Source organism: Strix uralensis, chromosome Z (assembly GCF_047716275.1).
Source record: "Strix uralensis isolate ZFMK-TIS-50842 chromosome Z, bStrUra1, whole genome shotgun sequence".
In the NCBI taxonomy this organism is placed as follows: Eukaryota; Metazoa; Chordata; class Aves; order Strigiformes; family Strigidae; genus Strix; species Strix uralensis.
In genome coordinates this window covers 49,825,829-49,842,875 of record NC_134012.1, presented here as the reverse complement: position 1 = coordinate 49,842,875, position 17,047 = coordinate 49,825,829, and the positions used below count along the sequence as shown (strand labels likewise).

General features: G+C 40.6%; 1 protein-coding gene across 5 annotated transcripts in view; it reads left to right on the top strand.

Moving 5' to 3' along the window:
- The window catches only part of SEMA6A (semaphorin 6A), a 115,430-nt gene that overhangs the window by 42,901 nt on the left and 55,482 nt on the right, over nt 1–17,047 (top strand). For 4 of the 5 annotated variants that reach the window (XM_074855841.1, XM_074855839.1, XM_074855838.1 and 1 more), the window contains exons 2-4: nt 8,029–8,166; nt 10,775–10,892; nt 16,056–16,116. In XM_074855841.1, the coding sequence (XP_074711942.1) occupies nt 8,067–8,166; nt 10,775–10,892; nt 16,056–16,116 (279 nt within the window). In that variant the 5' untranslated portion in view covers nt 8,029–8,066. Of the gene's footprint in view, nt 1–8,028; nt 8,167–10,774; nt 10,893–16,055; nt 16,117–16,143; nt 16,236–17,047 lie in introns of those variants that run through there. The other variant, XM_074855840.1, reaches the window with a different exon arrangement.

Sequence of the window (17,047 nt, the reverse complement as noted above, 5' to 3'; positions counted from 1 at the left end):
TTCTAACATTATGTTTACAGCAGGCATGTGGCAGCTGAGACAGTGTCTGCAGGGCTATGTCAAACTTTTAATCAGTGACAATTGTTAATATTGTTGTGAAAATGTATCAGGCTTCATGTTCCACCTTTGTTATCTAAAAGGAGAGGAAAACAAAGGGAGGCCACATTTCTTTCCCATTACAGCTTTGGGTCACCTGCAGCTACATAATTTTTATTCCATCCATCAGATGAGGGAATGGTCAGCTGACTAGCACTGATATTTCCCAGGCAAAGTTAGGGTTGGGGAGAGTAATGGTGTTGCTGGTAGTGTATCTGTTTTCTATTAAGCATGCTGAGATGAAACAGCAAAGTATATATTAGAAATGGCGTTCTCTCCTGTCAAAAGGCAGTGATTGCTACATTTAGCTCTTAAATCAATTCAAAATCTTGACAGAGGTTTGCTGAAGTCCCACAAATAATCAATAGAGCTATTTTTATCTCTTAAATGAGTGAGGCTTTTAAAAATAATAAAGACATCTTTGTAATGACTGACCAAGCTGTTCCAGAGTTAGGTCTGTTGCTGTGTGGTTGGGGGTGGTGAGTGAAAGGGGTTATTTAGGCATTGCCTTTGTTCCATTCTGCAGGTTTATAACCCCAAAATAAAATTGCAAATGTTTCTGGCAGTCATCCTCCAGGCACAGATGGCTTTCCTCCCAGTTTTGGCAAGCCTGATTTCAGTATAAAACTGAGCAATTATTAGAAAGTGAAATATTGCATGATATAATACCACTACCGCCACCATCAACAGAATGATAAATTGAGTGTTCATTGTTTCTGCTGCTGTGTGAGAAAGCTAGTGCCACTGCCTTACCCCTTCCTCTAAAACCTGTACCTTTGCTGCTGCTGGTGATGCATAGACAGAGGGATGGAACAGAGCAGATGCTTTAGCAAGGAACTGTGGCCATTTTCTCATTTGCGTTGGCTCTATATTTCAATGCAAATATCACTGAACAGGTGGCTGATGAGGCCCCCGTGGACTGTTTACAGTAAAGGTTACAACCAAAATCGATAGGCCTGAGATGCTTCTAATTCCATCTGGGAGATGTTCATCTTCCATCTGACTGTTCCCTCTCTGAACAGCAGCATCCTATTAACGCTGCAGTCATCAGGGATGTCTCACTCAGGTCAGCAGAAGGTTTCTCCTATTTAGGCCTCCATTTGTTCTTTGCATTTTCTTTCTGGACTGCACTGGATTGAGCACTAATGTTGATCTTGACAAGACAGGTTGCCAGCATTAAGCATGCTGAGTTTTGCCTACTGTCTTGACACCTGCTACTACCGTTCGGCAGGCCGAGGCTCATCAGTAGTGCCTGGGGGTTGTCCAGATCTTTTCAGCTTATCACTTACCAAAGCAGGAGGTAGTGATGTTACATATCATAGCTGACATTATTGTGCGTGATGTATGGCCTTGTAAAGTTGCCAGTGAGGGGAGAGGATAGCTGGTAAGGACTCAACATTTGCACAAACCTGAACAAAATAAGCAAGTACCCCTGAAACTTGTGTGAAAAGTACTTTGTATTTTGGCTGAAATTTTATTTTAAATGCATCTTATTTCAAGTCTTAGTGGGAAGATCTGCATGGTCCATGTATCTGTGTTTCATCAAACTAGTAATGAAGTTTGTGTTATTCTTTTTAATGAAGGTAGATTCTGTGGCTTACTATATGAGGCAAAATCACTCCCATTGGTGTCTTTCCCTTGGACCTAATCGTAACGTCTGGCGTGCAGCCCACAGCAGCTGGACAATGAGTAAGCAATACTGAATCTAATTAAAATGATAGTAAAGCATGTATAGCAGAGCGCACCCATGCATTCCTCTTACGGTCAGGGACAACTTTTTGATATGCATAAAAGATGAGAGAGAGTGTGCTTCATACACATAATCCAGGGTCAATAGGGATGCCAGACAGGTTGGGACTTCCCTTGGGTGCTGCCTCCCTCCCCTCACCAGCATTCAGGAGCAACCCCTTGTTGCCATGTGATTTGAAAGAATACAGGTGATTACCCCAATGCATTCATGCACCAGCCTCTCTGGCATAAGGGCCAGCTACCTGGAGTGCTAGAGTGCTTTTCTGGCCACATGAAATGAATGGCCAGCTGTAGAGACAACAGGAGCAGGACAGGAGAGGAAAGATGAATGATGGCGAAACCATCGGTCACAAAAAGATGTTGGACTTGGTAGTGATGATGGACACAGAGCTGACATTAAGTGTCTGTGGCCACCTGCACCACCATTCAGGTGACCGATCAGCAATTGTTAGAGAAAGGACAGCATCAGCGAAAAAGCTGGCCATCCCAGGCACTGTCCTCCCACGTGCCAATTCGGTTGCAATGTCTGGCACTGCATGCTGTGTATTGCTGATAGCCACTTGTGTCTTCTCTCTCTTGAGCTCCCCAAGCACCCGCTGAGCTTCTGTTCACTCACATCTGTCTGATCCCCTTTGCACCACTCAGCCTGGGCATTTCACATGATCCCTTCTGCTGCCAGGTGCAGCCAGCCATGTGAGGTGACTGAGCAGCAGCTAGCCCACCACCGAACAGGCATAGACAAAGGATGCTCTCCTGAACAGCTCTGCTGTGCCAGCCTAACTGCTTGTTTTCTGGAAGCTGCAGCCTGCAGGTTGTACTCCTCTCTTTTTGTTGTTGTTGTTGCATTATTCCTAATTCCTTTCTCTGACTTGCACAGAACTCTTGTCTTTCACTTTCTAGGAACTGTGAATTTAAAGGGGTAAATAGCAGTAACAGCGTCTTCCACTCAGAGATTTCCAAAGGCTTAGCCAAAGGAGATGAAAGATGCTTGCCAGCATTGCACGGCAAATCTGTACCATAGCAGGGAACAGCAACCAGGTTGGCCGACTGGTTTGTGCACTCTGCCTTCAGCATGGCAAAGCATGTGCTGTGCAGATCAATACAGGCTTTTTTATGTATGGGTAGATAGATCTTGCTCTGTAAGTCTCTTTCAGTGAGACACTGAAGTAGGACTTGGGTTTCTGCTTCACTTGCATGCCTTTAAAGCTCCTGCCGCAGGAGAATCTCAAATGTTTTTGTTACCTCTGTTATGTAACTCAAATCAGTTTCTTCCTGCTTTTTTATGGTTCTTTTGCTTTTCCCAGGATAAAAAATGCTGAATGTGATAAGGGCAGTTTGCTGAGTGTTTCCAGGGCCAGTTCACAGAGGTTGCTACTTTTCTGGTCATGTATTTTATCTTATGCAGTACTTCAGAAGATTCATCTAGCTTCATTTTTTTAGTTTCCTTACTGTTTGATTAAATGCTCTTCCTTCTTACTAGACTTGCTGTCTTTTTGAAGAATAAGTTATTTCTACAAGTTTGTAGAGATTAAAGAATTTGTTTAAAATAGTCATGTTTTTTTTTATGGCCATTAGGTTTTCTGGTCTTGCTTCATGCATAACACAGACCATTGAATTTTGTCTGATAATTCTCACATTAAGCTTAATAATTTGTGGATCGAAGTGCAGCTGTTGTGTATGAACACAAACCATCATGGTATAAAGCAGGTTTGTAATAAATGAATGTAACAAGATCTGTCCATTACTGATCAGGCTTACTGTGAAATTGGAGAATTCTGACATGATTACATACTTTGATTTTACTTGGAGTTATGCTGAGGTTAGCTGAACGTACAATGAGGCCAAAGCAACAAGATGGGAGGTTTTCTAACATGGGAGAGTGTCCCTTCCAATAGTTATTTATAGAGTGTCTACACAGAGTCATTGCTGTTGCTGCTGAATTTGTTCTCAAGATCAAATTTGGCCTTACACTTTTGTGGAGTTTACCAGGAAGTTAGCTCTTCCGTTTAGGATTTTTTCCTGTGATTTCTATAACCTTTCTGGAATTTGCAAGCAATAGATACAATAATCTGGTTACTACATGATTATGGCAGCAGCCATGTCATCATTTCCTTAGCCAAGCAGCTATTCTATATGCATTTCCACCCAGAGTGTTGGTCACTAAATGTTAAAATATTGTTGGCTCACATAGTCACAGATAACCATAGTGGAGGACACTTGGCACAATAGAATCAAACTTTTCTCCTTTATTTGGAATGATCATTACTTTGTTAGCTTGAGAAACTCCTTCATGCCAGCAGCATGATTGTTACAAAGTTAAATGCCGCTATGACAAGCACCTATGTGTGTGTGGCAGAGTATATGTAAATATATATGTGTATGTATATATATACATAGGCTTTGAGTTAGTAAATACAGTGGTATTAGCAACTATATTGCACTAGTATCCAAACATCCTACTTAGACATGGTTCACCTTTGGGCTGCAGTGTACAAACAGAAAAACTTATTTCATCTAGGAAGGCAAAACTTTGATTTGTATATACATTAAGAGGTCATATGGTTTATTTATACTTAATCATAATACGACAAAAAGGAGGGAACACAGAAGTAACCAGAACAAGTCATCTTACATAGGTATTTGAAACCACCAAGTCAGAAAGAAGAATCAGAGCACCAAAGTATCTTGCATAAAGTTATATTTGCATTGACCTTAGGCATGCAAGAAGCAGATTAGTTGGTGTTTTTTTGAAGCTTGGAAGAAATCTGATCTACTCAACCAACTCAATGGCTACAAGTGACTGCATTAGACATAGATTATAAAACATGCTCCTAAATATTTGCAGGGCTGTATTTTATTAGCACGTCTGCTAATAAAAGAACACCACCAAAACTCACCCTTCTTGTCACCACTAGCTTCCTTCAACAGGAGCAATGTTTTGAACAGGGAGAACCGGAGTTCTCAGAGCCAGTTCTCTCTCAACCAGTATGGCTTAATGCAGGCCAGACTGAACTGCAGGTGGTCTATATTGACTGAAGATCTCTCCGTTGATGTTTGCAAAACTTCTATTTGGAGTCAGTGCCTGTACTCACTCAGCATCACTGTCTAGCTACTCATGCTTCATCAGACACTGCGTTCACAAGCACTTTTGATTAGAAAGTAGTTTCAGCACAGTTGCAAGTGAGAACATTTGCATCACTCCCAGGAGCCCAACCAGAGCTGAGTATTCACTGAAAAGAAAATTTGTACTAAAAATAAGTGTGACCTTCTTGAATCAGCACTTTTCTGAAATTCCACTGAAACAGTAGAGCTCTTTCCTCCATTGTAAGAACAGTAGAAGTAATGTTATGTTTCAATAATTATGTCCTAGTAAAAAGCTGCTTTTGGATGCAACTTGAGTCTTACTCGATGTTACTGTATTGGCACAGGCATAGATACAGATGTGTAGTTCACTTGAATTGTTGACAGATCAAAGTAGACATTTTGCATTTAATTTGTATGAATTTGAACAACTTCTAAGTGCTCTAGTGTTAGCACTAGAGCAACAGAGAATTATTCTTTTTTTCTCTCTTCTCCCTCTTTTCTTCCCCAGAAGCTACCCTTAAGAGTGATGGAGAATTTCATATACTTAAAACCCCACTAATCTGATCTTTGTTAGAAGGCAATATGTCAGTTCATTTGTCAGTTAATTCTTTTCCAGTAAAAGAAAAAAAATCTGAACCAATAACATGTACATAAAATGACAAAATAAGCATGCTGGACATTGTTCATTTTCATGGAAGCTGCCTCCCATATATCTTTACGCAGAGCAGTACACATATCTGAATGAGAAGTGGGGAATGATGGTGCAGAATCATCCATGGGAGAAGTTTTTCAAGCTCTAAAGTGGAGTGGCAATGATAAGTCTGCAGTACCACAACTTTCCTCATAGCATGCACACATTGTCAGATAGTGGATGATGTGCTGATAGGGAGTAACAGAAACTAGCTATTCTTATGCTCCAGAGTCTCACTGTGAGCCAAGTGCTTTGAATTGTCAGCCTGCAGACTGATACTGTGGATGAATAAGGTTTAAGTGGAAGAATTGGATTGCTTGATAAGTCCTTCCCGTTAAACTGTTGCTCCTCATGTGCGTTTCAGAAAAGACGTCTGCCTTGGACTGTAACAATTTCAAGAAGGAACGAATTTCAGTCTATTTGTGTATTGAGATAAGACACTTTGTCACTTTCTAGAGTACTTACAGGGGCAAAATTTTTAAGGTGTCAAAATTACATTTTGAAAAATTGTGTAGATACAAAGGATTTAACCCCTTCAATGTGTATATCTTACTTTTAATTCAAACCTTTTGAAGGAAACTGTGTTTCCAAGTATTATATTTACTTCTGCTGCTTATTTCTACTTTGGGCATTCCTAAGGGCTCCAAATGATGTTTCACTGGGCATGGAAACAAATAGAAAGAAACAGTTCCTGCCCCAGAGAGCTAACAGTCAAGACAAAATGTAGGAGGTGGTTAAAGAGACAAATGGAGGAAACAGGTAAAGAAAGTGTCTGCAGGCAGACATAGCTGTGTCAGTAATCATACACAGCTATCGGCCTACCCAGTGCTAGATGGAAATGCTTCTTTTGGGGCTTGTACATAGTATATTCTAGTATGCATTCTCACATAAGGTATAATAGACAGACAGTGTCTGCGTTGTGCTGCATTTATTCTCGCTATTTTTATCCTTTGCCATCCACCTGACACTTTGTTCAGTTAAGGTGTCAGTCATTGCCTTACATTAAATTTTATTTTTTCTAGTCTCAGTCAAACTCGGTCTCTCAGTTATTTTGTTAATAGAAATAGAGAATCAGCCAAGCTTCCAATTTGTGTGTTTGAATAATAATAGGCAAACACAGAGTATAATAAATCATTAGTCCTTATGGACTGTATCACCCTGCAACAGAGTCCCTATTCCAATCCAGTTATAGGAGCTGAAATTTTATTTAAAAGCAAGTATCTGATAAGGCAAATTAATTGTTGTGACTTTTTTCAATTGGGTAAAAGATGAGGGATCAGCGGTGTCTGTGAAATTAAAAATGAAAATGCAACACTCAAGACTTGTTAATGCTTTTTTTTGGCATTGAGAAAGGAGGCATAGGTATCTAATATTAAATGGTGTTGCAGAAGGGCAAGTTAGCACTTTGTTTGCCAAATTAAGTTTCAAAGACTATGTAGGTTATGAAGTTTGACTTTCTGCCCGTAAATCTTGAATGACTGACAGACTACTGTAAAATAGCTTTGTTCAAAAGAAATCTTTGGCAGGCGGCATCAAAGGTTTGAAACTCTGGAAGGGATGAAAAGAAAACCCCACTTTTACACTGATTTCCCCTGCAGATCAACATCTCTGTGAAATTTGCCTGGGAATTATGAGCTATTTACTGTATTATGTGCTGTTTTCTTTCACTGTATCCAAAGGCCCCTGTGGTTCCTTTTATCTTCAAAATTTAGGGATATTTTTGTACATGAAATGTGAATAAGGGCATGCATCAGTTGAACACAGGGAAAAAAACCACTGGTTTCAGACAGTTCTGTTCTCCCTTATTTTATCACAAGTTGGAGTATTGGGTTTATGGCACCTAAATTTATGGGTACATATTTTTATGGTAAAGCCCAATGACATGTTCTGCATGATCCATAGGCTCTCTCAGTGTTTCTTCACTTGATTCACAACTCTGCAGGGTATGAATCAGTACTGTAGTATAACCCTTAATCTCTTTTTAACCAGAATAATGTAGTGTGCTTTTTTTATTTATGGTGTGTGTCATCATGTCATCATCTAATTATGTAAACCAAAGAAGGGGAAAACAAAATATTTCCTGGAAAACTATTGTCAGCTGTTGATCATGCAGGAGATGAAGTTTCTCTATTGCATATAAGCAGCTGAGGCAGAAAATTCTTTGTAGCTCACAGATACTTAAGGCTATCCTCAAGCAAGATGTGGCACTGTTGGGGCACCAGCTAAAGGGAACTGGCCTGTTAGACCAGTTTCTGCTTAGGAACTTGACATACCTCCTCAAGTATGGTGAGAGGCTTGAGGAGAAGGAAAGCTCCCTCTAATTTCTATTGACTCTTTTTAGCTTTCTCTATGCAGTGGTTAAAACTGAATTGATAGAAGGCACTGAAGCCCTTGTTTGTCTTCCACAGGGTGAAGTGAAGAAGTGAAGCCTCCCAGCTGAACTACTATGAGGTCAGAAGCCTTGCTGCTATATTTCACACTGCTACACTTTGCTGGGGCTGGTTTCCCAGAAGATTCTGAGCCGATCAGTATTTCGCATGGCAACTGTAAGTATAAGAGGCCAGAGGACTTAATTTTTTTATATTAATCAGGGGACTTCAAATCAACAGTGTTTTGTTACAGTTGCAATGAAGAAAGTTGCTTTTCTTGACATTTTCCAGATCAGCCAATTTACATTCTCAGATATTAATATAGGAACACAACTTTTTCGTGTTGACTTATGACTACTGGGTGGTAAACTGCTTGATCTTCCAAAACTACAGCCATTCTCCTTCTCAGAGACACTTCAGTAGTATAATCAAACCAAATATCTTGCTCTATCCAGCAGCAAAGGAAGGAAGCCTTCTTCCTGTTCCCACCCTGTAATCAAAGTGTCCCTCACCTGACTTGTGCAAATGTAGTTCTGGATAACCAGTGAAGCACCTCAGAGTATCCAGCATAGCACACTAAAGTAGCTGACCTCTGAAACATAATTTGTTGGTCTAATACAAATAATTGAACTTACTTCTTTAAGTTTAGATGGATTCTGCTTTAACATTAGGCATGTTTTGCTAAGCTGGAAATGTAGCATAAAAGCAAATTAAGACAAAGAATCATTCATAACAGAATCTCTCTTCTTTCTTACTGACAGTAACTGATGAACTCTCCAAAATCTAGGGTGACAGACAGCTGCGAATCAGTGTTGAGATTTTCTGGCTAAACAGGTGGAGAGTTTTCTGTGCATTTTGCCATGGAGGTCAGGCTTAGCAAAAATGATTTTTTCACATTTACCTCAGCTCAATTACATTTACTGCAAAAAAAAGTCTAACGAGGTCCCAAAGGTCCAGATGTTTAAAAGGAGGTCTTTAGTCTTGGGTCTGTAAAAGTATCTAAGGAGTAGCAAGTCAGCAATGAGTAAGCTAATGTTTAGCCTATTTTGGATCAGGAATTTGATTTTAAAGTGAATCTCTTGATTGTCTTTGCTTACTGTGCTTTAAGGTGGCATTAGCACCCGTAAACTTGTCTGTCTTGGGTAACAGCAAGCTGAAAGACAGACTCCAGTGGCATACTTGGTGTGCTCCAAATGCTGACAGGCATCAGGTGTACAAGAATAGGGCAGAACTGCTCTGAAGCAAACCCTGCTGAAACATGTCTAGTGTGACCACTGGGTCTTTAGCACCAACATTTTCACCCTCCAGAAGGGTGATGCTAATCATCCTTGCTAATGCAGAAATAGCCAGTCTTGATCCTTTTGGAAAGATGCAACACGGGATAACTTTTTCCTCTGTGGCATGGCATGCTGAAATGCACATGAATGTACAGGCCCCCAGCTCATGTTAGATCCATGAGTTACAGAGTCATTTTGCATGTAGGACCTCGTCAGAAGGATTAAATTTTTGAACATAAATCTTGCCTGGGCTCTCTTGATTTGTTTCTCCAAGAGTTCTCAGCATCTGGTTTGCAGGGAAGTTCCTGTTTCTATCCAGTTTTATCACCAGGCTTTCTGACACATGGCACTCTCAGGTGCTTTATTAAAACCATGCTGTGAAGCAATACGTAACAGGGAAAATACTTTTAGAGAACAATAGCTGAAAACACTAAAGCAGTAGATGAGTTTCTGAAGAAATAGACTCCCTCAAACAGCTCCAGGTTTCTGGGAAAGCATATTGTTGGGGAAAAGGCTCAAAGATAGGTGGTAGTCCACTCTGTCTAACATGCACATGCAGCAGTTCTGCACTGATGATGATGCTCATCAGACATTTCTTCTCCTGTCTTCTGTCATTTTGTTTACTTAACTAGCTCCCTGGTTTGTGCATCTAGATGTCATGATCATGTATTCATATGAAGTCTGACAGCAAGGTGGCCCTTGGTCAGAACTCTTCACTGTTGTTACAGGTTGTACACACAGATCATCTGGGGAGCAACTGCAGACCCCGTGTATACTGAGGTCTCACCAAAAAAATCATGAAAATAGAGTGAATAAATGCTCTTGCTGACTGGTAGAGTCGAGGGGGAAAGCAAACTTGTTGATAGCATAAGCTCAGTACAGGGCTTCCAGTCAGTATTGTTGTCCAGTTGCCAGAAGAACTAGAGTATCAGACGTTGCCAAAATAATATGCAGTGACTTTGATTTTATAAAGTTCAAATGGTCGTTTCCCACTGTTTCTCAGAAATCCCCACAGCTGTTCTATGATGGCAGTCAAATCGTGTAGGAAACCCAGGGAGCTGGCAGTTAGAACCAAGGAGAGCTAAGTCTTTTGCTTTAACCACTACCAGTCCAGTCATTGTTGTGATTGATGGGCCACTGTGAAACAGCTTTGTCCTGCTAGACACACTTTGGCATCCAGGAGCGAGCATTTAAGCTCTGCAAGCAGCGAAAGAAAAACTGAGAAAGGGCTGTGTACCTATGTGCCAAGAGCTCCAGAACAGCTTTATGCTCTAAAAAACCTCACAATTTTCACCTTCTACAAAGGTGATAACTTTATCCTTCGCAGCTGCAAAGACTGTAACCTAGAAGCCCTCTGTGCTCATGCCTTCCAACCCCAGGTTGTGCTGCTGGGGCAGAACAGAAAAAACAGGTTTTGGCCGTAGCTGGGCCCCATGGTGCTCCATGTTAGCAATGTTGCAGCTTGTGATTCTCTTTTGACCCTTTTTTTTTTTTTCCCCTTCCTGCAGATACAAGACAGTATCCGGTGTTTGTGGGTCACAAACCAGGGCGGAACACCACGCAGAGGCACCGGCTGGACATCCAGCTGGTCTTGGTCATGAACAGGACCCTCTACGTTGCTGCTAGGTCAGTAGTCCCCTGCTTCACCACTCCTCCCTTGCTGCTTCAGAGGAGGAAGAAGACAAGGAATATTCTGAATTCCTCTCTGATGGACATATTATTTTTAGGATTTTCTCGCACTCAGGGAGAGCCTTGCAGCCTGTTAGTAAGACATATTGGAAATCCAGTTAGCTGGTCAACTAAAGTTCAGTTTTGCAAGGTGCTGAGCCAGTCCTTTCAGGACTGCACACCTCTGCCTCCCTTGGAGTCAGGCAAGAGAGAAGTTGCCAGAGAAATTGTTCAGCCCCACAGAGGAGAGAGTCCATCCTCATCCTGTAATTTTGTTTGTTCACAGCATTAATGACATATTTTAGAGAATGATTCTTCTGGTGCACAAATGCATGTTCGGATTAGAGTTATTAAACTGTAACGTTCCTGGTTTAGGCATGTTTTTAATATTGTAAGACAAAACAGAGGCAAACATGTTTGCTGCTGTTGTGATGTACTCAGCAAGGCTAACTGAATTTGGTTTCTGGATATTTTTGGAGAGTTATACTGTGCAGATATAAGCACATGGCTTTTTATAAAATTTTCATGTAGAGCCACCCATTCAGTTTGAATATCTCAGCATGGCACCATCAGATTCAGTGGAGCTACACCGGTTTATACAGCTGCCGACCTGGCACAGATCAGACCTTAACACTTCCTCTCCCTGACTGTTGTTAGCAAAGGAGATTGACAACCTTAGAGTAGGAATTACCTGAGGGACACAGGGTGAATGCAAGAAGGGTGCAGATTAGCAAGAGTGGGTAGTCCAGTTTAGGAGCTCTTGGACCCATATCCTGTTTGGAACCACCCCTGCAAGCTGCCCCTCTGGTAGCAGCTTGTTTCCTGCCTGTTTTCTGGTTCTTCTCCATCAGAGAAATACACACCCTTCTGCATGTGCCACAGAGAGCCAGGCTGTTCCTGCAGATGGAAGAAGTGGTGGGTGGGATGGCCAGGAGGTGAGAGGGAACAGCTGCTGAACAGGCAGCCTCTGACCACCAGCCCTGTCCTCAAAGCTCTTGGCAGCCTCTGGGAGCTGCCTGGCTTTCTTCTCAAATAGCCACTCCCCATCTTCTGGGTGGTCGGATGTGTCCTGTGGTGGGGATCAGCCTGTTGATCTCCACTTGGCATCAGGTAATTAGTTGCATTAGACCAGCAGAGGCACTGAGTACCATTTTTACATAGTCATGTCCCTGGCTGCTAGAAGACCACACTTCTACCTGTTTGCCTACCCGGGCATTGCAGCTGTACCGGCTAAGTGGAGCTTCTTTGGGCTCCTCACATAAGCCAGTTTATATGGGGTCTACGTGGCAGAGCTCTGGGTTCTCACTCATGCCAAGCCCTTGTGTCAATTCTGGGCAAAGAGCATGCATCCTTCTATGGGAGCTGCACTGGCACTGGTTGTAGGGCACAAAGAGCAGGCAGCCCCACTGCAAGGCTTCCTTGTGCTTTGCCTGAGCTCAGGGATTAGTACTTTTGCTGAATTTAGTGTGATAATGAGTGGGGTGGGGGAGTGGGCTGAAGGGGTTTGAAAGGTGGTGGCAGGATTTCCTCCTTTTCATGGCTGAGTTCCCTTTGCTTTCCTTATTTGTTTTCCTTTAAATTAGGAAATCATTTGCAGTGAGAAGGCGGTAAATCCACTTTGTGAATTTTGCTCTGCTGTATTCATAGTTTGTTCCCAGACTGAGATTGACGCAATTAGACTGTCACAGTGCCCAAGCAACTGGCATTACAGCAGGAAAACCCAGCAAAACATTTTGGGATATGAAACCACTGTGTGCACAAATTATATGAAGAATGCTAATATTTGGGGGATAGTGTAAGTACTTGTATGTGAATATGCATTCTTATATATTACATGGCTATATATTTGTATAAAACAGTTTACTACAGTGAGAGTGCTTATATACTCCTATGGTCTTGTGACCTACAAAAAAGAATAAAGATCTGCTCTGTTTTGTACTTACACAAGAACAAAAAATCTTCTTACGCTTCTTTCGCTTGGTAACTTAGAAACTCTTTGACATATTCTTTTCCCCCTCCACATGTTACAGAATAAAATCCCTGCTGGGCTGAGAAGCCTGTGTGATACAAGTTAAAATTCAAAGGTCATTTTTATCTTTAAGTAATAAACTTCAGAAAATGAGTCATCCTTTGATAACTAGTGTGAATGAAAATTTATAACTGCAATACCACATCTCCTTTAGAAGTAGTAGTAAATCTAGAGACTGAAGCAAATGTGTACACAATCAAAGGTGTTTCTCAAAGACTTTTGTAACAAGATGCATTGAAAACTGTAGCTAACATAAATCCCTTAGCTATCGTATCAGATGTTGCTTTCATGCTGTTTTTTTTAAACATTGAAATATAGCAATGCTAAGTTTACATTTGCACAATATTATCTGAAGAGCAATCAGAACAAATGATTAAACATTGAGAGTTTTTATTTTGGGGTTGTTGGGTTTGGATTGGGGGTTTTGTTTCTTTGCTTGTTTTAGAAAATCCAGTGTTTACCTTGCAGTTTCCGTGCGCAGGAGAGGACTAACTCAGATTTGAGAACCACTAACACTTTATTACTGAGCAACTGGCGTAGAACAAAGTATCTGTCTGACATTTGCTTATTTTGTCATAGGGGATACGTGACACCTATTAGCTATTACCAAATAAAATTTTGTGTTGCTTTGGAAAAGCTTTATTTTATGTTATCAAGCAGAGATATCTAGACAATATAAATCAGAATAACTCAGCTGAAGCCCATGAAGCCATGCGGTCCGAATATTTGGCTTGCAGTCTGCAAAGGTCCAGCTCTGTTTTTTTCTCTCGTGGGAAGGGTACTCCCTGGCTGTCTCTCTCACACTCGCCCACACCCACTCACACACACCCTTTTCTAAGTTTGCCATGTCTCCTCCTGCTATTGTCTTGTGCAGTGGCAGCTTTTGTTCACATTATTTTCTATTGCTCATGTATGTACAAAATGGTTTATTGAGCCCGCAAAGCACTGGAATGGCTCCCTCATCATTTGCAGTTACACATTTCCAGACGATGCACTGAGTGGCCAGGGGTCATGCACAGCCAGTGGCATTATTTAAATTCCCTTCCTCCACAAGATTATGCCATGGCAACAAAACTGGGTTCTGCTGACTGGAGGTGGGAAAAACGGAAGCTCTAGGATTAAGTCAATTTGTGTTAGAATAACTTAATTAGCAGCAAGTTGTACACATACCACAGCTAGTAGATAGTAGGAGTTAGGCAGCAGTGGGAAAAGGAGGGCAAGGACAATCCTGCATTGTCTGTGGTTAGAGAGCCCTCCCCTAAATTTGACATCTCTTTTCCTCTCTGCTGACATTAACAGCAACTACATTTCACCTACACCACGAGAAAATTATATGTAATTTGCCTGATACTAACCCTTTTTTCAAATGATCCTGTAACTTAGCATATGAGTTTTCTTTGAATTGTTTCTTGAACACCAAAAAGTAAATGCTCTGAAAGCTGTTTTATTGAGAGTGGAACTAAATAACTCAAGATTTACTCTGAGTACCACCACTGTATTTTTTAATTGTCTTGTTTAGAAAGAAAAAATCATAACTACTGGAAAGCAAGACTGATGATTAAAATCAAGAGCTGTGCTGGAAGAAGGTTTTTAGAGCTCCAGCCGCACCTAATTTGCAATTCAAGGGATTTTGCTCCCACTTTTATATAGTAGGAGTGACAGCAACAAAGAGTGATATACATAAAAAGGGAACTGTGCAGTAATCTATGAAGCTGATATCATGTTAATAGGTAATTTTAGTCTAGCACCAACCCTGACCACTGCTCTACCAGTAAAGTCAGGCAAATAATAAGCTGAAGCATTAAGCCAATCTTGGAAGTAAGTGACAGTTCTGGTTTTACAGAGTCTGGAGAAGAAAACCCACAACTCCTCATTTTGGCATCTTACAATGCAAACAGCCTCAAGCGCCATAGCAGACAGTAGATTTTTAAAAGCCAGTTCCGTGCAACAATGCTGCCTCTTTTCTCCACGTGAAAGAAGTGTTGCTTATTCCTCTTATAGCAGTATTTTGTGTTTGCTTTATTTAAGAGACTAGCACTGTTTCCCCAAAACCCAATAAAAGAAGCTAACCTTGAGAGCAGGGATTTCTAAAATGGAAACAGTCTGTATCCTACTTTCAGCGGACCCCTCCAATGCTGTGGATCATGCTCCAGCTGCACAGCTTCCTGCATTTTGAAAAAAGCCAATGTTATTTCAAGGAAAAATGAGATGCTCGGTCCCAATTTGATGTGGCAGTTACTAACAGCATTGTCAGTTGGTGGGTTTCTTCAAATTCTAGGTTCCATACAGAGGTGTCCTTGTTCTCAGCTTGCACAGAGGAGAATGTTTTAAAATATCTCTTTACCTGAGTAGCTGAGTCTATTTCCTCTTTCCAAGGTGAGATTGGCAGCTAACTGTAGAGAGGGACAGGTTCTCAGGAAAACAGGAAAGTAAATGCAAGAAAGAAATGTGAACTTTTTTCAGAAGAGTATTTTACAGTTTAGTTTGGCCACCAGTGTGTGAAGAGAAGAATGATTTCTGGGAATAGTTTTGTGGCTGTCAGCCTTTTGCCTACCATATTGTCAATCAAATTATCACAGCTGAGGTTAGACATGTAATTTAAATTAAAAAAAAAAAAATAGAAAGAAGCATTAACCTCTTTTTAACCCTGAGTGGCTAAATGTGGCACAGTGACTGCAAGCCCATGAATCTGGCAAAGACTGGCTATGAGCTATTGCAACTGATTTCAGGATACACAAAAACATCTGCATGCTAGATTATGGCATCTGCTGTAGGACCTATAGAGCAGAAATTATATGAGGCTCATCTCCATTCCAAAATCTCATTTGTTCAAATAATTGCTTTTGGGAAAGAATCTTGCTTTGAAGTTTTGTAGCATTTTTCTTTTTTCCTTAATGAGAAGGAAAACTGTTTATATATGAAAGTGATTTTCTGGGAGAAGTAGGCGATGCTGCCAGTAATGTTCCCTGGTAAGACCTGTGATCTTTTTTTGAATGGATTATGGATTGTCTTGTGATAGATAGCTCTCTTCATAGAAAATGAACTGTCTGACTACTCCATTTGACTTTGCATTAATTTGCTTTTGTTTCCAGGGACCATATTTATACTGTTGATATGGACACATCACATACAGAAGAAATTTATTTTAGCAAAGTAAGTAGCTTTCATCATCATCCAGAAAACAAGGACACTAGAACAAGCTTCAAATAAATAGGAAGATGACATTGTTTCAAACAACTTGCCAGCGCTGCTGTAAAAACTGTAATAAGCAAGTAAGATGGTATTGCTAATCATATTTGGGGAAAGCTAGAATAGCAATCATGTCCTCTGTGAATTTCTGATAAGTGATTTAGCTGGGCTGATAAGCAATCTATACTAAAATACAGTGAGGTCCCTGATGGAACATCTGTCAAACATCTATTAATTTATATTCAGCAGTTTTCTATAACAGCTATACTATCCCAATTAAGTATACTGAAACTTTCATCAAAAAAGCAAGTGCTATTTACATATTTTCATGCACACAAATTTTATTCACTCATGCAAGTACTCTCTAAATAAAATCTTACTATAACTTCACTTTGCAGATGTATTCACATTATCTCCATGGGAAGTTACATTCAAACTAAGAAGAGCTTTGTCTGCATTACTATATTGTATATTAACATAAACATACTAGAAATAATCTCCCTGCAGCTCCTTTGTATTGCATTCATATTGTGTAATACGTGCCAAACAGAGCCTTGGTCCAGCAGAAGATCATGAATTTGGGCATTGGATGAATTCCACTGTAGGAGGGGAGAGTGTTTCATTATAACTATGAACAATGCTGAAGACGAGCTTATGCCCAATTACTCATCAAAAAGCAAGGGCACAGACTTGTAATGGAAATAATCATTCATTCATCTTGAAGACTTTCATGAATGCACAGTGCCTCAGTTTACTTGTGGGAAACACTGTCAGGACTATCATGACAATAGTGGGCAACAGTGTCTAAGGTGTTACTATCTTAGGCCATATGTTTTTAAATAAAGTTTTATTATAGTTAATCAGCCTACCGCATTTGACTAATCCTGAAACTCAC